Genomic DNA, 22,177 nt, shown 5'->3' on the forward strand with positions numbered 1-22,177 from the left:
TCCATCAATACGTGGCTTCATAAAGCTGTAGGATTCTGATAGGAAAACTACCGAGTCCATGTGCTTTGGAAGCCAATGTCTTGATTTTCTAGCTGGATAGCAATATTTCATTATAGCTGGAGGGAGAGTGTGACTCTTGAGTGTTCAAGGCAGGAAGCCTAATGCCACCAATACCGTGTCCAGAAGTGAGCTATCTCCTGTGTTTTATGTGCTTCATTCCACTGAATGAATATTGTATTACTGTTTTTATTTTTTTGTTGTTCTTTGAATATCAGAGACTTGTCAGTTGGTTCTCTTTCTGTCGAACACTTGATGGAAAGTTTTATTGTAAAGCTTCCTTTATGGAGATGGCTTTATGTCTTGGCTGTAAAGGAAAGTCTTATAAAATGTGATCGGAAATTATCTGTATAAGTTGCTGCCCTGTACGCCATTAAAAACTCAGAACCTGAGTGTTAGTTTTAACTCAGAGCTGTGTTTGCCCAGTGTATTTGGACGCATCCTTCATGTGACCACTTTCTTCCATACAGAATTCCTCTCCCACCAGCCTTCCTTCAGGGGCTCCATAGTCTTGTTGGACCCGTCCATGCTGTATATTAGACCCAAGCTTTCTGGGTGTCTTCCTTGGATATTTACACTGTCAAAGACCAAATATCATTTATGTTCAGTAATTCACCTCTTTTGTTACTCTAGGCATAGCTCCCAAGAACTGCCTCAAACCAGGGAATCCTCAGTGAGTATTAATTGAACATTTTGGGGAGATTTCTTAACTGAAATGAGCGTCCTTTAATGCAAATTCTTCTATATTAAAACTTCTTCTCCACTTACATTTTGTGGCCATGTCACCCTATCTTTGTATTCTTATGGGCTGACATCTATGATATTCAGCTCAGCCAGTACACACCTAAATTCTGCAACTTATTAGCGGTCCTGTGTTGCCTTCCTTAAGCAGAGCCTAAGAGACTGCCTGTTTGCCCTTATTGTGTATTTTTCTTCTTTCCCCAAAACACCTTTTGATTTTTGCTCTGAATTCTTACATGAGATGCACCGTGAAACATGTTTTCTTTCCTTCTCTTTTTTTTCGTATGAGTTGGCGTGTTTAATTAACCAAAGTTAAAAAGGAAGAGAAGACATTTTTTTTTCAAAGGGAATAAAAGTCATGGTAATCTTTTGCTTTGCCTGGAAACAGGTTGCTCAGCAGCCAAAGGGAGTCTAAACTATACAGGTACTTCCTTACATTTTCCCTTAAAAATAAATAGATAAAAGGGTACATGGCAGGCCAGGCAGGCGGTTTCATTGTGCTTTAATGGCCCATGGTAGCCCAGATGTTGAAATGCCCTAAGTGGGAAAAGAATTTTCTGTCATCTTCTTTTCTGCTAATGGTGTTTATTTTATGTAAATATTCAGTTCTAGCATGATAATGGGTGCCCAAGGGAATTAAAGTGAAATAACAGGATTCTTAACATATTTCTCATTCCCATATAATTTATGTTTCAGATATTTCTACTGGAAAGTGAGAAAACATTTTTTTTTCCTAAGGCAATTACTCCGCATAGCCTTTTTACCCTGTTGTAGAGCCTTTTTTTTTTTCTTTTTCCGGATAATAACCCACAGAATCTCTTTGGGTGCTCGAGTTAAGTCATTAATTGGCTTGATAAGGGGTTATTAGTACAGAAAGCCTATTATCTCCATTTGTTGTATGTAACTCCCAGACTTTGACCCATTTTGTTGTTCCTGAGGCCAAGACTCATTATTTTCTTCTGGCACCATACAGATTGTGGATTTCAATTTAATTCACAGACTTAGAGCTCATGTCGAAGTAGTTTCTGCTGAGAAGTGATTTTTCTAGACAATTGTTCAAAATTTTTGATGAAGAGTCAACATTAGATACAACATTTGACTGCATGTACTCTACTATAGAGATTATTAATGCAAGACTTTGTTCTTTTAGTGTACCTTTCGTCCTTCAAAAATAGTTTTCTCTGAACTGTGGAGTTTTTTTCTGAGCGTTTGTTCAGAGTTAACAGCAAAGGCAAATTTAACTATTAGCTTCCCATATAAATTATTAATACATTAATATCCAGCTTTGTTCGCCCTCTTCTTAAATTAAGATCCATATTTGTTGAAAGAAAATGTGAACACTAGAAGCTTTACTTACTGGTGACTAACTCTGGATTTTCTTTACTGAGTCTAACTTTGGAAAATATTGATAATTGAATTCCACACATAAAATTAATTTTATCAAGTTATAGATTTTTCCCCATAAACGTCTGTAACTGAACCAAACAAGAGTTCGTCCACTCAGTGCACGGCAAGCCAATAAAAACGGACACTGAGCTCTTGCAGTGAACAGAGATAGACTATTTTATTGGTGTGGCACCATCCAGGAAAATGGGGTGCTAATGCCTAAAAATCCCAAATTCTCTGATGCCTTGCAAGTGAGGGTTTTTAACAGCAAAATTTGGGGCAGGGGTCTCCTGAGAATGTGGACACTGCTGATCGGAGGCCCTGAGGGTCATGTTAGCAGATGCTACTTACTAACTTCTGGTGCCGGCTCCATCTCGTCCTTTGGAGGTCTGTTTCGTCTCAAGAGACTTGGAATCTGAAAAATATCTTTGTCTGTGAGAGATTTCATTAGTGCTGATTAACTCCTTGTCCTACGGGTTACTTTGGATGATGAGTAAGCATTCCTATCCCTTGAGCCTAAGCCTTTGTGTTCCTTGGTTGGTCTGGCCATGCCTTGAGGGGGTGATATAACCTCTAGTTATTCATTCTTTCATCTGAACAGAGAAGATGGATGCCAGCTCCCTAGGTAGAGTCCTACAGGGGGGCTATACCCCAATCATACTGTGAGTGGATTTGTAGAGAGACTGAATAACGAGGAGCTTTAGTAGCCAGGTCAGAATACAGAAACAGTATGAATACTTGATAAAGCAAATTAAAAAAAAAAATACACTTAAGGAAGCAACAGTGACAAAGAGGACCACGGTCCAGAAGAGAGCTCCTATTAGGCATATGCGCTGAGGAGCTGGAAAATTTCATATAGGATATGAACTAATTATGACCCAACCTTGTACTTACCCAGCTAATAATTAACACGTGGGCTCAGCATTAAATCAATTACAAACTCTCACTCTTAAAAAATCAAGTCTTTCCTTTCCTGTAAAAAGGATGACTGTTGATTACCAGGAATCACAAACTTATTTATTAAAGTAGAAGGACTATTTATCAGATTAGGGCAATAGTTTTTTTTAATAGATGAATAACTGGTCTGAGTGTTTATACAAGCAGATGTTAAAAAATGATATGTGACTTTTTTCTCTTCAATTTTGCATTTAATTACTAATTTCTGTCAAGGACAACTGTTGGTAACATCACTGTCTAAGAATCTAGAAAATCAAATCAGATTCCTCAGCTTCACTTTCTAGGTCACGTGTAATCCTACTCCAGCCTGACTATTCAAATGTATTTTGATGGTGAAAAACTTTCCTCTACCTTTCAAGATTCTTGTGGCTGGTCTAAGAATTAAATTGACATGAGACAGATTAACAGGAGAAAATCAAATTGAATTATGTATGTAGGGGGCTCCATAAGAATATGAGGCCTACAGGCAGTCAGGCAGTTGAGGCTTAGATGCCATCCAGAGCTAAGGAGAAGTGGGTAGGGGTCTGGGACTTCAAAGGGAGGGAAGACAATTCACAGGAAGATGAAAAAGAGTAAATATTTTTTTGGGGGGGTGAATTACTGAACAGGTAGGGGGTACCATTTATTTATTTATTTATTTTCTTCAAATTTTTATTTAGATTCTAGTTAACGTACAGTGTAATAATGGTTTCAGGAGTAGAATTTAGTGATTCATCACTTACATATAATACCCAGTGCTCAATCATAACAAGTGCCCTTTTGGTAAACAAACATTGGCTGGGCCATGCAGAAGCACTGATTTTATTAAGTTCCTCCCTGTCTACCCCCCCTAGTTCATATTATACTGTTGTTATCCATGCTGATATCTTCCTTTCCAGGGCAGGTACTCTCAATTCTTTTAGGCATTTAGGGGTAAGGCCAAAGGTTTTCCCCGAACCTTCTGTTTCTTAAAAATAATCAACTTAAAATAATCCAGTGCCAAAGAGACACATTTTGGGGTGACAAATTTTGCTTCCCTACGATTTCCTCTGATCCCCTTTAATACTTTCTGTTCAGTGGAAGCTCTTGGGTTTTCTCCTAATCAGATGGTATTATTTGTGCGGGGTCTATCTTAGCTGAAATATCCTCCTTCCTATTCAAATTTTATTCACTCTTTGTTTTAAGTTTCTTTTTAAAATCCAGTTAGTTAACATACAGTGTAATATTAGTTTCACATGTACAGTATAGTCATTCAACACTCCCATACAACACCCTGTGCTCATCACAACTCACTCAATACCAACCGCAATGGCCACCCCATCCAAAAGCCTTCTCCACTAGCAGTAACATTTAGTCATTTCTTATTATTCATTTATTCATGTACTCACAATCACCCTACAGATATTTATTGAGTATTGTCTATGTTACTGTCTGTGAATTTTTATTTACATATAGTCCTATCCAAGTGGTTATACTGAGTTTGTACTTGAATGTTTATTTTACCTCCACTGTAAAACTGAGCCCACAATGTTAATGATTGTGTCTTCTTCTTTTTTTTTTTTTTTTGATTTTATTTTTTTATTTGAGAGAGTGAGAAAGAGATAGCATGAGCTGGGGGCAGGGAGGGACAGAAGGAGAGGGAGAAGGAAATTTCCCGCCGAGCAGGGAGCCTGACATGGGGCTCGATCCCAGGACCCTGGGATCATGATCTGAGCCAAAGGCAGCCACCTAACCGACTGAGCCATCCAGGCACATGCCCCTCCCCCCCATTTTTTGTTTTTAAGAGAAATCATGAAATAGTGTAAGACATGAGCAGGCAGAGAGTGATGAGGCTGGTTCTGTGTCTTTAGTTGGCTACAGCTTGGTTCTTGGATAACTCAAATCAGTAGACATTTACTAAGCTTCTATCATATTTATTGCAATATTAAGCACTATAGGAGATACACAGATAAATGTACTTTATGCATGTATTATGGGCATGTATAAGAAAAAAGTCATTTCATGAAGCCAACAATCTAGAAGAAAGATCTTTAACCTGGGATCCTGAGACCTCTAGAGGACTGAATGTTTAATATTAAGATGATTTTATGTAAATTTTTGGATATGTGCTTATGTGCATTTTTCTGAGGAAAGAGTCCATAGCTTTTAGATATTAAAGGTGTCATTGGTCATTAAAAAAAAGAGCTAAAAAGCTCATGACCTCACTATATATAAAACAAGTACCCAATCAAAGAACAAGAGCCACCGAACAAAGCCTATGCAGAGTTTATAAAAAGGTAAAATGGTCTGTGACTGTGGTCATTTAGGGAAAGACTTCCTGAAAGAGATGACTCTTGAAACATATGCCACATATCTTTTTGGCCTCAGCTTCCTCATTACAAAAGAGGGTAGATTCTAGGATCTCTGTTATTCTTTCCAGATACGAAATTTTTTTCTCAATGTGATCACCAAATACCTCTCAAAATGCCAGTCACTTCATAGGTACTCAGAAAATATCTGTTAATTGGTCTTGAAATGAAACTTTAAAAATGTGTTATCCTAAATATATCCACCATCTTGAGTTGAAATCTTAAAATATTGTAACATTAGCTCCCCAAGGTTCCATGAATAAAAGGAAGACTTATGTTTATACACCATTGCTCACACTCTTTCACTTGGCAGGTGAGAATGTTTAATTCATTATTTCTCCTTTATTTATTTGTGGCACTTTTTAATACTTTGATTTTATTATGCTTTCTGTGGCAGCATTTTGGGTCTCCTTATTAGTCTGTATGGTTTGTGGGGGATAGGAGCTTTATAATCTGCCTGATATTATCCAGCACCTAGCACATTCCCTTAATCAAAAAAGGGACTTAGTAAGTATTGAATGATAATTGAAAGGCTGCATATCAAAGTGCATCAAAAGAATCTATAAATTGCTTATTTCAGTATAGCATAGAGTTGAAAGAACATGAGCTCAGGAGTGAGACGCGTTCAAATCTTGACACTGTCTTGTCGTCCGTGAGTCACTTTTGGCAAGTTCCTTTAAGTCTTTGTCCTCAACTTTCTCATCTAATGAAAGCATCTACCTCATACATTTACCTGATTAAATCAATTGAGTGCTTGGAAGAAGTGTCTAGCACATTATAAATAAGAGCGAATCCAGGTTTGTAGGGCCTCAAGCATTTACAGTGTCCGGGCCCTCTTTAATAAAAAGAGTACTAAATTATGAACACAAAATTAGTCCACTAGTACATTTTGGGGGTATTTATTTAGAATGGGAAGAGCAATCACAAATTACAGATATTAAAAGAACTGAAAAATACCACAAACATCACAAAATGTTATCATTATCAGTAAAAAACTTCCTAACTCACCTTTATATACTTTATTTCCTACAAATCTTTGTGTAGACTCAGACGTCCTCTTTTAGATGATGATGATTTTAAATATTTTTTATAGAGCAAATAGAAAATTTATTTTTTTCCATAGCAAAGTCAGTTGGAATTTGTTATTATTGATGGTTTAGGAAGTATTCATTTACCTTGATAACACATTACTGGAAATACTGCATTTCTGATTACACCACAGCTTCCTGCTCAGGCAGTCCTCCTTGTTTGGAGGGAAGCCTCGGAGAAATCCAGCTTTTGGGTTTCACTTGACCTGATCTCAGACAGGCCAGTGCCTCCACAGCTTGGCCAGGTCCTTACTGCTTCTTCTTGACTCCCTGTGCCTACCCTGTGGGCAGGTCTTGCTGCGAGAGATGCGGGGAGGGAAGGTAAAGTGGCTGAGAACCTGGGACATGGTGGCCCTGATGCATTGTATTCACATCTTTAGAGTCACAGATGAGGTCCAGATTCTTCATGAGGTCTGTTGGGGTTAAATTGTTATTGGAGTCTAAATAGATCGAAGGAAGTGTTGGCAACCTGCCTGCAGTTAGTACCTGTTTGCAAACCCAGTATGACCTCTAGAAGGTAGAAGGTGACCAAAGGTTGGAGCCACCCATTCTTGATGCCCCCGTCGACAGGGCTAAGACTGTTGCTTCCTCACCATTGGCAATGCAAGACAGAGGTGTTGGAGCACCCCTGATTTTATGGCAAATCTGCCTCTCCTTCTAAGTGCTCAGTAACTTAGCACTTAACCATTATTCTTTTACTCTTTCATTGCCAAATAATTTTTCAGTAAATCCCTAGGAATTTTGTAGTGAATATCTTTTTCGATCTTACATAATTTTTTTAATTTTCAGAAATAATTCTCTTTCTCTATTTTATCCCGTATAGGGTAGGATTTCAGATGATCTATACTTTTACTAAAAATAGGAGGTATGTTCTGTGCTCATCTCCATTTTCCTGACTTGAAATGGGTTGTGCTAGAGAAGATTTATGTTTACTACTTCATGATCATGGTAAGATCAAATGATACTGAGATAAAAATACTGCACTTCCTTCATAAATGTCACTTGTAATGGATGCCATGCTGTGGCCATATTCTCCTTAAGGGATGAAGAGTTGGTTACCACAGCTGCCGGGAGTGCCGCTTACTAGAGTCTCAGAGGACAGTCAGCTCTGGGAGAAACTCTCCTTATCCAAGGTCACACCCATGCTCCAGAGGCAGCCTGCATCCTGTGTTTTGGGAGGAGGGGAGTGTTTAAGGGCTTTTCCCAACTTGGTATAGCTCCCAAGAGCCATCCCAGCTTTCGAGTTCCTCAAAGCCTAGTTGGTGGTGGCACAGTGGCCTTACTTCTCCCTCTGCCCAAGTGAGCTTTCTTACCCCTCCCTCACAGATACTGATCCTAAAGACATTTCTCAGTATACCTCCTGCCCATAAATCTGTCAGAGTCTCCTTCCCAGAGAACCTGCAGTGAAACACCATCAATTTTTTAAGAAGCACAATCTTTTTAATAACAGCTTTTCCGAGGATGAGGTTAGAGATCATTTATAAGACGTGAACCCTATTTCAGAAACGTTCACATTGAAAAAATGTGCTTCTTACATTCAAGGAGATGCGCCATCAGAGTGCATGAGAGTGCTGTAATTGCTTGCTGTGTGATCATGTTAGCTGTGACCAATAACCTGAAGCAATTAGAATCCTTTCACTGAAGCCGTTATCTGAAGAAAGGTTAAAGATGGCTGTTCTCTCTTTTCTCACTGCAGTTTTCTCTTTACATGCTCTCTGAGCTTGATCTCCTCTGAACTCATGGTTTAAGCCAGTGCATTCTATCTCTAGCCCTGCCATCTCTTAAGCTTTAATTTGCATATTCATCTGTCTGCCTGAACATTTTCTTTGGTATCCCAACCAGCCTTCCAAACAGCGTTTGCAACACGGAGTGAATCATCTTCCTCTCCGACGAGCCCTGCCTGTGTCCAATCTCAATTAGTGACCTAACGACCCTGACATCAAAGCATACAACCCGTTCGGCCTCCTAGACTCTTCCTCTTCCCTCACGCAGCATTCCCAGACGGCCAACAAGCCCTGCCCGTTTTGTTGGGCAGTATTACTACAGATAACTATGATAATATTGTGGCTACTTTTCAATTCCTATTACTTCTTCCTCAGGTTAGTTCCTTATGTTGACAACTGTAATAATAATTTACCTATTTTCCTACCTTCAGTCTTGCTTCCTTCACATACACCCTCTGCACAGTGGTCAAGATGATCTATAGCCAGTGCAGATTTAATCATGCCATGGCACTCATGAACACAGTGAACAGCACATTCTCCTGTCAGGCAGGGCTCCCCATGACTTAGCCCATTCATTCTAACTCGTGCTAGGAAAATTGCAGTGTTGGAGTTGCCCTGCATGCTTCCTATTGTTTCATGCCTCTCTGCCTTTGCCCACTATTTTCCCTCTGCCTGGGAAGTTCTTTTCTGCTTCCCTGGATTGGCTAATTTTATTCATCCTCTCAGGTAATCTATTTTTGTTGTATCCTCGAGGATGTTTTCTCTCAACATAAAAGGCTGGACCCCCAAACTGTTTTAGCATTTATAATATAATAATGAAGTATGTGTGGATTTCTATAATTTCCTGAAGAAACAGGGGCTATGGTTATTCCCCTTTGTAACCCCTAGTTCCTCGCACACAGGGGATACCTAGTAAATGCTGCACAGAACTGAACAGTGAAGACCAATAGACCTCTGGTTCCCTTTGCCTTCACTGATTCATTGCTTATTTGGTATATTATCAGTATTCCCATAATTCTTTCTGGGACATCTGTGCTGAAATCCAGCTCTCCTCCACACATCTTAATAAAATTGAATATCTAATAATCATGAAACTTAATCTTTTCAAAATTGAGCTCCTGACTTTTTTTCTCAGACCTGTTCCTTTCAGAGCCTCCTTTGTTTTAAACAATGGCAACCCTGCTCTTCCCCTTTCAGGCCAAAGCCTTCAGAGTCATCCTTGACACTTCTCTTTCTTTTGTACCTAACATCAGTTCACCGGGATATACACCTCTCTCCATCGTTGTTACGAGTACCCTGGATTATCGTAGCAACCCCCCAGCTTGTCTCCCTGTGCCCACGCAGAGTCTTCCTCAATACTGCAGCCACTGTGTGGCTTTTGAAGTCTAAGACAATCTGCATCTTCCCTGTGCTCAACATGCTTCAAACAAGTTTTGCAGTTAAACCCAAGTCCTTACCTGATGGCATACTTGCCTGCCACTGTCCCTTACTTAACCCTGTCCCCTTACCTCCTGGAAATCTGTCTGAATGAGCCTCCTTGCTCTTCCTGGCACATTTCTCCCACAGCGTCTTTATATTTCTTTCTCTCTCTCTTTTTTTTTTTTTTTTTTTTTTTGGTCTTTGTGTTTCTTATTGCCTCTGCCAGGAAAACTCTTTCCTCAGATACTGTTTGCTGACCCAAGGTCTCTACTTTAAATATAATGTCACCTTTTTAGTGAGGTCTTTCTTGCCATCCTGTGTAAAATTTCACACATGCTGTATCTGCTGTTCCCCACGGTAACTGAGGATACAGTCAGTGATACTTTAGAATTACTCATTTTCACCTTTTTTTTTTCAGTGCTGTGTCCTTAGAAGAGTTACTGACACATAGTAGGGGCTCAGAAAATATTTGATAAATGTGTACATGAATGAAGGAACGAAGACTAAACTCAGATGTGTTCCTTCTCAGCATGTGTGATGTTGGGCAAATTACTTAACTTCTGAGTTTTACTTTCTTTATTTGTAATTTGAGGCTGATGCCTGCCATGTTTTCTCAAAGGTTCTTGAAGAGTTGTCAAGGTAATATTAATAGATGGTGTTATGAATCGTTCCGATCTCATGCAAGGTCTAAAGTGCTTTCCATGTAAAATTTCACTTAATCTTCACAATGATCATAGGAGGTAAGTTCTGTGCTCATCTCCATTTTCCAGACTTAGCACAAAAATGATTAAGGTATATATATATATATATATATATATATATATATATATCTTAAGATAGAGAGCAGGATTTGAACCCACGTAGTTGTGACTGTGTATCAGTGTTCACAAGAGATTGCCATATAATTTTTCTTTTTTGGGATATCATTACACAGTACTGACATCAGATTTTGGTGCCCCCATTTTTTTTAAATAAAGTATAATTTTCATATTGACTTTCTCTTTTATACCAGCTTTTTTTAAAAGTACCATTTTACTACGAGCAGATTTTAGAATTTTTCTCCTTTTATTATTTTAATTCAAAATTGTTAATATTATTGTAATTCAGTATGATTCACCTCATTAATCCAACGTTATTGATTTGTAATCACATAACATGGCCGGTATGATTTCAGATTTTTATAATTTTTGAGACTTTATTTTAGGTTTGGCACATAGACATTTTAGATCCAGGTCATAGACAACTTTTGTGATTGTTCTATGTGCTGTTCTGTAGGGCAGAATGGTTTCATCTATCTGCATCTATTTAATCTAATATACATATATATCACATAAAACATTATTCATTGTGTTTTTAAAATTTACCATAGGCAGTGGTATGCTGGAGAGCTCTAATTGGCTTGTGGAAGCCTTTCAGGCATTTAGTGAGCCAGTCGTTAAACCATTGGCGGCTTGAAATGTGAAACATATTCATGACGATTAATTGCAAAAAATCAACATAAAAGTTTACTACAGAAAAAAATGAAATATAACATTATCATTATAATTTCAAAACCACAAAAAGGAAAATAAGGCAAAGAAAACTTGAGCAATCCAACAGAAGGCAGTGGAGGCAGAAAAGGAAAAAATTCAGTAAAGGAGGCACAGTTAAAAATACAAAATAAAGTGGCAGTAGTAAATCTAAACATACAAGCAAGTCCCTCCACACATGCAAAGATGTGATAAAAACTCTATCTGCTTACTAAAAGAACAGACACTTAGATTGAGTTTAAAAAGTAGAAAGGCAGAAAGACAGACAAATTTTAGAATATGCTATTTATAACCAATGTAACAAAAATAAAATGGTACAAAAAGTGTCAAAATGAAAGAACAGAAAATGATATGCTAAGCAAATATGAGTATAGTAATGATAATTCCAGGAAAATTATATTTCAGGTGACAACTACTAAGCAATACAAAGGAGAATGCACATGGGTAAAAGTTACAATCTACAGAAAGATAAAATAATCATAAAACTTCATGCACCTAACAATTTAGTTATAAATTGTATAAAGGAAAAACTAATAGAAAAACACAGTTAAAACACAGAAAAACACAATTAAAGATTTTAAAACATTTCTGAGAAATTTAAGTACAAAAATGAGTAAGCCTATAGTCCGTAGTAAGCAAGGAAGTTGGTTCTTAAAATAAAAAAAAAAGGCAGTGATATGTAGCATTTGCCAATTTCGGTTGTGTAAATTCCCATGCTGTATACCTAAACTGAGTGTATTCTATTAAGGCTGAAATTATACCTCAATAAAGCTGATTTTAAAAGTGTGGAGAATGTCAGAGAGTAAGAAATTATTAGCAAGATGTAGAGATGGTCCATTGGAGGTTGTGTCTCACAAAGTTATAATGGCATATTTTTTCCAGCAGTACTTTGTAGCTTGTAATTTGAACTTAGCAAAATCAAAGTAGCAGAAAGATGAAATGCGGAGGGAACTTAGGGTGCCAGTTAGGGTAGTTTTATAGTGACTAACTGCTACACCTGTTGGATGGGGAAACAAGTGCAGCTAGGAGATTGATGGTTGTGAGAAGAGGAACAATGTAATTGCAAATAAATGAAAAACCAAATCCAACAAACATAGAATATGCGCTTATTGTATTAAGCTAGTATGCGTTTATGTGTTGGAGGTACAGCGTTTCTAATCACAAGGATCTCACATTTTTGCAAAATAAATGAATGAATGAAGCAGGTAAAAGACCTTGTACTTTAGAAGAACAGTGCCTTTATTTAAACCCAAATATAAATGTTACTTGTTTTATGCTTCATATTATTATATCCCACATCTTTTTCATTTTTATTTTCCCCAAATGCATTTTCACATTTTCACTATTATTTCACATTCTGTGGATCTTACACTTTCGAAAGTCTGGTATGAAAGAATATTTTTTGCCCTCTTTCTTAAATACTAATATCTTTCTAGGTTCAAATTCATTTTCCCTTAAACTTTGAAGATTAGTTCTGTTGCCTTCTAAGTACCACATGATCGGATTCATTCTGATTCTTGTTTTTAAGTAACTTGGTTGTACTCCATAAATACTATTAGCATGGTGTTCTTTATCCCGGAATTAGAGAATTTAGGTTAAAAAATACCACGTTTTTCATCAGTACTTTTTATGCCCCCTCAAGGTGAACGCTGGTGTCTTTTTCCAACTCTATAGCATTGTTAAAAATCATTTTGTAATTATTTCCTCCTCTCCATTCTCTTTGCTCTTTCTGGAGTTCCATTTCAATCCTATGTTGGAATTTCTAGCACTGTCTCATATTTCCAACTTTTTGTCCTTTTGTGCTCTGGTTTGGGAGAATTTCTTCACCTTTCCCAAGTGTTCTGAATGTAGTGCTTTTGGAAACTGGGCTAGAGGAACAGATCTCGTTAACTATTCCTAGACACTAGGCTAAATATTAGAGCTGTGCTATTCGAGGCAAGCTGTCCATTGTACCTGCCCTAGAGAATTATACTAGCTAGCATTTTTCAAAAACACTTAGACAACACATTTTTCAAGACCCTTTGCACCAAATGATTAAAAAAAGCACATGAACATATTGCTACATGGAACTATGATCAGAGTATATGTACCCTCCAGCTACATGTATGCATCATTGTCTTTCTTAGATGATAAACTACCTGAAGTGTTTCTCTATTCATTTTTTATAATATCGTCTATTTAATTAATGCTTTTTGAGCGGTCATCATAAGTATCCGAATTTTATTATTGCCTTGGTTTTTGGTAGTATAGACATTTTTTAAAAAGATTTATTTATTTGAGAGAGAGAGAGAGAGAGGACACTCACTCACATGCACACGAGTGGGGGAGAAGCAGAGGGAGAGGGAGAATCTTAAGCAGGCTCCAGGCCCAGCACGGAGCCCGATGTGGGGCTTGATCTAATGACCCTGAGCCAAAATCCAGAGTTGGATGCTTAATCCACTGAGCCACCCAGGAACTCCCTTGGTAGCAAGACATTTAAATGGTTATGACTTGCTTTAGAAGCATTTCAATATAATCAAGCAATTTGTCTTAACTATTCCCCAAAACTAAATACTGCTTTTATTTAAAAAACATATATATATTAAAAATATGTACTTTGTACACCTTATGTGAAATAGTATTTTTAAAAGAAGAAACATCTTAATCATTTATTTTTGTTGTTTTGATAAATTGGGAGATTAATAGGCCTTGTTAACAAGTTGTGTGGCCTTATGAGAGAATTGAATACCAACTTTAGATCTTATATGAATTAATTTTTAAAAGTCAAAGTAGTACCCATGATAACATAGTCCATATTGGGTTTTGTTTTTTTTTTTAGCTTTAATATTGAACACAGATTGTGTTTAATGCAATTTTGTATTTGAAAATTTCATAATATTAGTGTCAATTGAAAACAGCTTAAAAGCGATTACTGAAAAAAATGCTGCTACCCTTAATTAACAGGACAATTTGAGACATTTAAACATATCACTTTCTCAACTCTTTTCCAGTTGGGACTGATTAAGAGATTCCCCAGGAGTCAGAGGTCTGTGAACTATAGCCTGTGGGTCAAATTCACCAACTGTCTGTTCCGAATGCATTCATTCATGCACTGTCTATGGCTGTTTCCCACTCTCATATGAGGGTTGAGTAGTTGTGACTGGGAACACAAGACAGAGGCTGACATTCTTACCCCCTGGCCCTGTAGAGACTATGTTTGCCAGTCCCTGCTTCGTACACCCACGATTCTTTTGTCCAGTCGTACCCACCTCAGCTTGCACACTGTTAGCCAATGACACACTTTCCTCTGAGTACACACTGCACTTGTTTGCATATGTCCTTGCTTGGGCTCTTTCCTCCACCTTGAATGTTGTCTCTCTCTCTTCACTTACATCTAACATCTATTTATGCTTTATGAGATGATTCCAGGAACACTTCCTCCATGAAGTTTTGTAATAAAAACAGAAAATTAGGTTTCCTGGACGTATCTCCAATATGCTCCCTTACCTAGACTCGAAAGTCCCTTGCCTCTCTTTTGCTCGTGCTTGTTGACATACACGACCCCGATTGAATACAGTTCTCCACCTATGCCAGGCCTGCCTCCTCCTCACAGTTTAACGTGGCTGGAGAAGACACCCACGTGCCGACTAATCTTCCTTTCTGACCATTCACGACCACGGACTTCCAATGGGCATGGGTCCCATGCTGTACTTACATTTGTCGTTCTCCTGCTTACCTCAATGGCTATTTCATACATCTTCCTCTGTCCTCAACCCTTAATGTTCCCTCCTGCCCTCACTCTCTGCCGATGACTTTTTGTCCCAATTCACTGAAAAAACGGAAGTAACAGCCGAGCACATATACCACGACAGCTCTCTCCCACCCAGACATTGCACCTACCCTGACCCATAGCCTTCCTTCCATGACAAAGGATGACCCAGCCACCCGCCCACCTGTGCATGAAATCCCATTCTCCTCCTCACTTGCCTATTCAAGAACATCACTCTGGTTTCTCCCTTTAACATCCTCAAGGTTTCCCTCAGCGTACAGACATGCTGTTATTTTCCCCCCACCTTCTATTACCTTTTACCACCTTCTTTCTCCCTTTTGGAGCAGTATTCTGCAAAATGTTGCCTGCACGAACATTTTATAAATCCTTTCCTCCCACTTTCTCCTCAACCCATTTCGGGCAGGCTTCTGTCTCCATCACTCCCTTGAAAACGCTCTTGTCAGAGTCCCCCAGAACCCCATGTTGCTAAGCCCCCTTCGGGGCTCAATCTATGTCGTCTTTGACCTGTCAGCACCTTTGATGTGATCATCATTTCTTTTCCTGGATATAATTTTCATTGATGTCTAGAACATCACACTCTCTTCATTTTTCCTCTTTTCTCTGGTCTTCCCTTTGAGTTTCTCTTTGCTGGTCCTTTTTTTGTCTTTCTGACTAGTTAATATTGAAATGCCTTGGCTCAGGTTTGGTCTTTTTCTCTACCTTTTCCTTGGTGATCTCAACCAGTGTCATGAATCCGATGTGGATTTCAGGCTCAAAGCACTTTCCTGAACTCAAGATTCTTACGTCTGACTGCCTATTTGACATTTTCATGTGGATATGTACTTGATGTCCCAAACTCCACACGTCCAAAATAAAAACTCCTTATCTGACCCCTCCGTTCAAAGTATCAGCTCCGCCCACAGCCTATCTCGGTTCAGTTGGTGGCCGCTCCATTTCTCATGTGCTCAGGGCCAAAGACTTGGGAGTATTTTTTCTCAGACGCCCCACATCCGGTCTGTCAGGAAATCCTGTTGGTTCCATCAAAACAATGTTTCCAGACTCCAACCACGTGTCCCAGTCTCCACTGCCATCCCCCACGTGGCAGCCACCTGCACCCCTGCTTCCAGCCTTGCCCTCCTGGCCCCGCCCTGCCCAGCCTGTCCTTAACACAGGAGCTAAGACAGATTCTTTCTTTTTTCTTTAAATTTTTTTATTGTTATGTTAATCACCACACATTACATCATTAGTTTTTGATGTAGTGTTCCATGATTCATTGTTTGTGCATAACACCCAGTGCTCCATGCAAAACGTGCCCTCTTTAATACCCATCACCAGGCTAACCCATCCCCCCAGCCCCCTCCCCTCTAGAACCCTCAGTTTGTTTTTCAGAGTCCATCGTCTCTCATGGTTCGTCTCCCCCTCCGATTCCCCCCCTTCATTCTTCCCCTCCTGCTATCTTCTTCTTCTTTTTTTTTCTTAACATATATTGCATTATATGTTTCAGAGGTACAGATCTGTGATTCAACAGTCTTGCACAATTTACAGCACTCACCATAGCACATACCCTCCCCAATGTCTAATCACCCAGCCACCCCATCCCTCCCACCCCCCACCACTCCAGCAACCCTCGGTTTGTTTCCTGAGATTAAGAATTCCTCATATCAGTGAGGTCATATGATACATGTCTTTCTCTGGTTGACTTATTTCACTCAGCATAACGCCCTCCAGTTTCATCCAAATGGCAAGATCTCATTCCTTTTGATGGCTGCATAATATTCCCTAGTATATATATACCACATCTTCTTTATCCATTCATCTGTTGATGGACATCTTGGCTCTTTCCACAGTTTGGCTATTGTGGACATTGCTGCTATAAACATTGGGGTGCACGTAACCCCTTTGGATCCCTACATTTGTATCTTTGGGGTAAATACCCAGTAGTGCAATTGCTGGATCATATGGTAGCTCTGTTTTCAACTTTTTGAGGAACCTCCATACTGTTTTCCGGAGAGCCAAGACAGATTCTTAACAAGGTCCTTCATATGGTATCAGCTGTCTGCTGTGACAAAGTGCTGCAGTGATTTCACGCTGTAGACGTGTGCAGTGACCTCAAGGGCCCAGTCTGACCCATGCCTCCCTGTCTACCTTCCTGCTCTCATCTCCAACTACTTTCTCTTGCTCGCTCCATCCGCCTCTTTTCCGAACCTCACACTCATAGGCATGCTTGCTGCCTTGGTGTCTTTGCTCTAGCTCTTCCCTCTGCTTCAGGTGCTCTTTACTCAGGTATCCTTGGAGCGCATCCCCTTGCTGCCTGTCCATCTTTGATCTGATTTTGTTCTCACTGAACTCGACCCTGACAACCTACTTCAAATCGCAACCACGTCCTTCATGCCCTATTCTGTTTCCTTTTTCCTACATCACTTATCTCTCCCTAATGAAACATATAATTAACTAGTTTACATATATTATAAGTGGTCTGTCTTTCCCTCTAAAATCAAGGTGGTTTGTCCTCTGCATTCATCGATGTATCCCAAGGTCAGAGAGAAATACCTAGCACATAATAAGTACTCAATAAATATTTGCTACATGAGTACAGGGCAGCAATGCTGTCTTCCATTCTTTTTTTTTTTTTTTTGAAGATTTTTTAAATTTGAGACAGAGAGAGAAAGAGAGCACAAGCGGGGGGCAGGGAGCAGAGGGAGAGGGAGAAGCAGACTCCTCGTGGAGCAAGGAGTCCAACGCAGGACTCGATCCCAGGACCCTGAGATCACGACTTGAGCTGGGATCATGACCTGAGCCGAAGGCAGATGCTTAACCAACTGAGCCACCCAGGCGCCCCCTGTCTTCCATTCTTTATAGTCACATAAGCATGCGGCGTTGGTCTGCCCTCATTTTTCGTTTTTTTGTATGTGAACAGATGAATGTGTTTACCAAATTAACCGAGACTTAAAACCCTTCTTCTCTGCTAAACCTTTTAAAGTTGACTTCAAACGTGTGACTGGGTGAGTAAATAATTAGGCAGAATAAAACAAGACAAAACAGCAGTGTGTTTAGATTATATTTCCTCGCCGGGAAGGACTACAATGTTGGTATGGAATGTAAGATGTGTACAATTATTTTCACAAGTCACTCCAGAATTACAGCTCTGGGAGCTGCCCAGCTGTGTTGATTTGTCAGCTCTTCCCGATGTCTTACCCCTGGGCGGTGACATCCTGCTAGTGTAGCGGTGTTGCCATAAGGTCAACAACCATCCTGCAGTGACACCCAATCTCAAGATGGCAAAAAAATTAAAAAAATTAAAAAATCCCTGCTTAAACTTTGTGAGCCACTTGAGCACAAGGCTGGGATTCAGTCCTTTTTTGATCCTGGGTCCAGGCCCCCAGATGACTGAAGGGCAAACCAAAAATGCTGATTGTGAGCGCATTTCATGATCACACGCAATTAGTATGCCAGGATTAAATACTGTTTTCCTGGGTCTCCAAAAATATGACATAAAAGGAAGTGGGTAATTTATTTCATCCCTAGATTTGTCTTCTCAGAAAGTAATTAACCTGGTTTCAGCCACTTCTAACAGGTATTTTGTGAAAATCAAATGAGATAATGGTTGTGAAAGAGCTTGAGTTCTGTTGCACACGAGGAATTTGAAAGACCTGTTTATAAAGTGTCAGTAGAGCAGTGGATTTTTCTTATTCACCCGGGGTGGGTCGGTTACTTCCTATAGGAAGGGGCTACGCGTCTGTTTCTGGCTTCCCTCCTCCCTCTGCCCACCTTGGGTTGTGAGGTCAATTTTCATGGCCACACGTATGACATTTACCTGAAGCAAGTCACTTAACCTCTCAGAACCTCAATTTCTTTGCCGTAAAGTAAAAGTAATATCTTTCACAGGAAGAGATTGTCAGGATTGAATGGGATCATGTGTAGGAAATACTTTGGTAAACCTGAAAGCACCAGGTAAACAATACTTATCATAATGTTACCATCATTAATACTAATTAATTATAGTAATTGTTAACTTTGAGCCCTGGCTAAAGAGAAAAGAATATTTTACCTTCTCAGGTTTCTTTGACCCGTGCTGAGTTTTGACCCACACACGTGCATGCGCACGCACGCACATATATTTCTGGTAAAGTTACTGGTCCACGGAACTAGGAAGTGGCAGGTTGAATGCTTCCAAAGCTGCTATAAAAACTGGATTCTTGGGCACCTGGGTGGCTCAGTCGTCAAGTGTCTGCCTTCGGCTCAGGTCATGGTCCCCGGGTGTCCTGGGATCGAGCCCCGCATCGGGCTCCCTGCTCAGCGGGGAGCCTGCTTTTCCCCTGCCCCTCCCCCTGCTTGTGTTCCCTCTCTCGCTGTCTCTCTCTCTGTCTGTCAAATAAATAAATAAAATCTTTAAAAAACAAAACAAAACTGGATTCTTCACTGTTAACCCAGGAGACCGCATCAGTTCTTTTGTTGGTGGCAAAGCTGTAAAAGTTCCCTTTGCGGCTACACTGGCCTCCACGATCATTATTTTGCTTGAAGCTTTGGAGGCGGGTTCCTGCTGCGTTCCACCATGCTTGGCAGGCGCATTCGGGGTACAGGCTTTGTTTTTCTTGATGGGTGCCCACCAGGGGTGGTTGGGCAGGGCGGTGGACGTCCACTGCACCCCGGGTGAGAACCGAACACCCTGCATATGTGGAGACTCGCTGTGAAATCCTCGCTGCTTACTCAGGTAGCTTCATAAGGGCCTTATTTAACACCTCCAGCACCCTTGGTATTGCTCAGGCTCTGGTCAGTAAATATTTTTATTTGAACAATGGGGAGTTTGGGATACAACTCAAAAGGATGGAGGGAATCTAAGAGGCTTTGAAGCCCTGAGATAATATAGACAAAAAGGATGATTCTAAGATGAGAGCAGTGAAGAGGGTATGCTGGAATTAAAAGCGTGCATCTGAGTCAGATCGTATGTAACAGGAGGATTTGATTTCATATGTAATTGTTGAAAAAAAGGCATTCCTGTTGAATGTACTCTCATAGTATCTTGTTTAATGCTTAAATGCTAGTTTTTTCTTTTAAAGATTTATACATCATATATACTAAAGCAATCATCTGGATAATAAAATAATTTAAATAACTGAGTTTACAGAACTTAATTGCAGTGATAATTTATGTCAAGACCATAGCAGATTTTGAGTTTTGTGGGGAGGGCAGTAAATACGTAACTATTTTAAAAAGGATGGCACAAATAACTTTGCATTTTATGTATCTTGGTTTTAATTTTTGCTTTAATAAAATGGAGTTGAAATTGGGAGTGTGTGATCTTCACATTCTTCATTGCCTTGAGTTAGAAAAAAATAGAATTTGTTACTTATGAAATTCTCAAATACTGTTTTAATTAACAGTGATTTATTTCAAAACACATATGTTCATGTCTGTAGAAGTAGCTACTTCTGTTGCAAATGAAATGAACTGTCAGTAGTTTATATGAAGCCAGGTATTTGGTTGCTTCTGCTGTTTACCAACACAGAATTTTGGAATTTGCCAATTTGGGCTTAGTCATCAGACAGACCTGGTCTCAAATCCTGGCTGTCTTGGACCTGCTGTGGGGCCTGGGCAGCTTACCCAAATGCTGCTAACCCTACCCCATAGGATTGTTGTGAGGATGTAATGTGATAGATATATTAAGTGACTAATAGAGAGCCCATGAAAAAGTAAGTGCTCAATGAATATTACTTTCCTCCCTTTCTTCTTGTCCACTTGTGTTTTTAATGGATCATTGCCTTACCCTGGATTGTATTGTAGGAAGTATTCTGGATGGATGGCTGCTGGAAACCCATTGCCATAGCCAGCTCTTCTTCAGTACTTAAGGATTTACCCTGGCATTGAGTAATGAGAATTTCGGTAAGAAAAATTAGAGATAGTACATGGACTTTTCATAAAAGGTCACTTGAATCTCAGATACTTCATAGTAAGTTCTCTGACTCTTCTCCAAAGACCTTGAGATGCCACAGATCTCTGGTCACATATGGATTATTCTTATTTTGAAAGTAAATAGAAATAGGTCTTTTAACTCTACTCACATCAGATGCTCTTCATGTCATTGTAAATGTATTATTTCACTTACCTTATTTTGTCCTTTGAATTTTTCATCTAATCAATGAATGGTCTAGTCTTTGATGACAGTGTCTGGATATTGTTCATCTCTTTAGTGTAGACTAAATGAAGCACAGATTCTTAGTGTTTAGGGTACTTTCCAAAACTGTAAAGGTTTTGACAGTGTGAGAGAGGCAGGCAAAAGTATCAAAACTGAGAAATTCTAAGATAAGTATGTTCCTAAATCACCAAGAGAAATTATTATATATTGCTTGTTAAGATGGCATAGAGTTCTTTAGTTGGGGCTATTTTGATCCATTCTTTTCCTCCAAATGATACCAATATATAATTAATTTTCATTTGAAATTAATTCACGTGAAATTAATACATAACTAGTACACCTGTATTAGTAACTCATGTTATTAATCTGTGCTGTATAAAATATGTTGAACTATTATTGTCAACCACACCCAAATAAAAAAAATGAACATGCCATGGAGAATTAAGAGCAATCCAACAAATATATGCTGAACTATTAAAAAGGAAAAAAAAAGATGAGAGGGAGGATAAAGATAATAGAAACAAAGTAAGCGATGATATTAGTATATATGTAAATTAGTAAATATATGAACTTTCTTAAAATTATTGTCACTGAAATGCACCCGGAGAAATACATAGTAAAGAATTCTGCTCATAGGAGACAGAGCTGGAGGTGTGGACAAAGCAAGAAGGATAAATTCTAGCTTCATTAAATCTAATAAAGAGCATTAATTCTGAAATTGTGATAAACTTAACTTTTGGAATCTAAAAATATGATAAAATATTATTTTAAGTATCATTTTTTAACTAAAAAAAGTTTTAACCACTTTGCCTGTGATGATATTTTTTAGAAACCACATTTGAGAAGTACTTCCATCCAGTGCTACTTGTGTTTACTTTTGAACAGTCATTTTCTAACTGAGGCTGGCATTCATGTCTTCATTTTGGGGTAAGTTTATCTTTCAGCATAAATATCATCATGTTAATGGCCTTGATCATTGTTCTTCAGTATTTTTTCTTTTAAACTGCTTTATGTTCAGTTTGCTTAAATCCTTAGGAACTAAGTATTCGGGGTAAGATAGAGGGCAGA

At 39.0% G+C, this 22,177-nt stretch overlaps 1 protein-coding gene across 7 annotated transcripts in view; it reads left to right on the forward strand.

Moving 5' to 3' along the window:
- Positions 1-22,177, forward strand: part of IL15 (interleukin 15) — a 367,286-nt gene that overhangs the window by 332,410 nt on the left and 12,699 nt on the right. For 6 of the 7 annotated variants that reach the window (XM_027600407.1, XM_027600402.2, XM_027600403.2 and 3 more), the window contains 2 exons: positions 20,758-20,856; positions 21,939-22,036. In XM_027600407.1, the coding sequence (XP_027456208.1) occupies positions 20,845-20,856; positions 21,939-22,036 (110 nt within the window). In that variant the 5' untranslated portion in view covers positions 20,758-20,844. Of the gene's footprint in view, positions 1-690; positions 731-20,757; positions 20,857-21,938; positions 22,037-22,177 lie in introns of all 7 variants that reach the window. The other variant, XM_027600406.2, reaches the window with a different exon arrangement.

Source organism: Zalophus californianus, chromosome 2, assembly GCF_009762305.2.
Source record: "Zalophus californianus isolate mZalCal1 chromosome 2, mZalCal1.pri.v2, whole genome shotgun sequence".
NCBI classification, from domain to species: Eukaryota; Metazoa; Chordata; class Mammalia; order Carnivora; family Otariidae; genus Zalophus; species Zalophus californianus.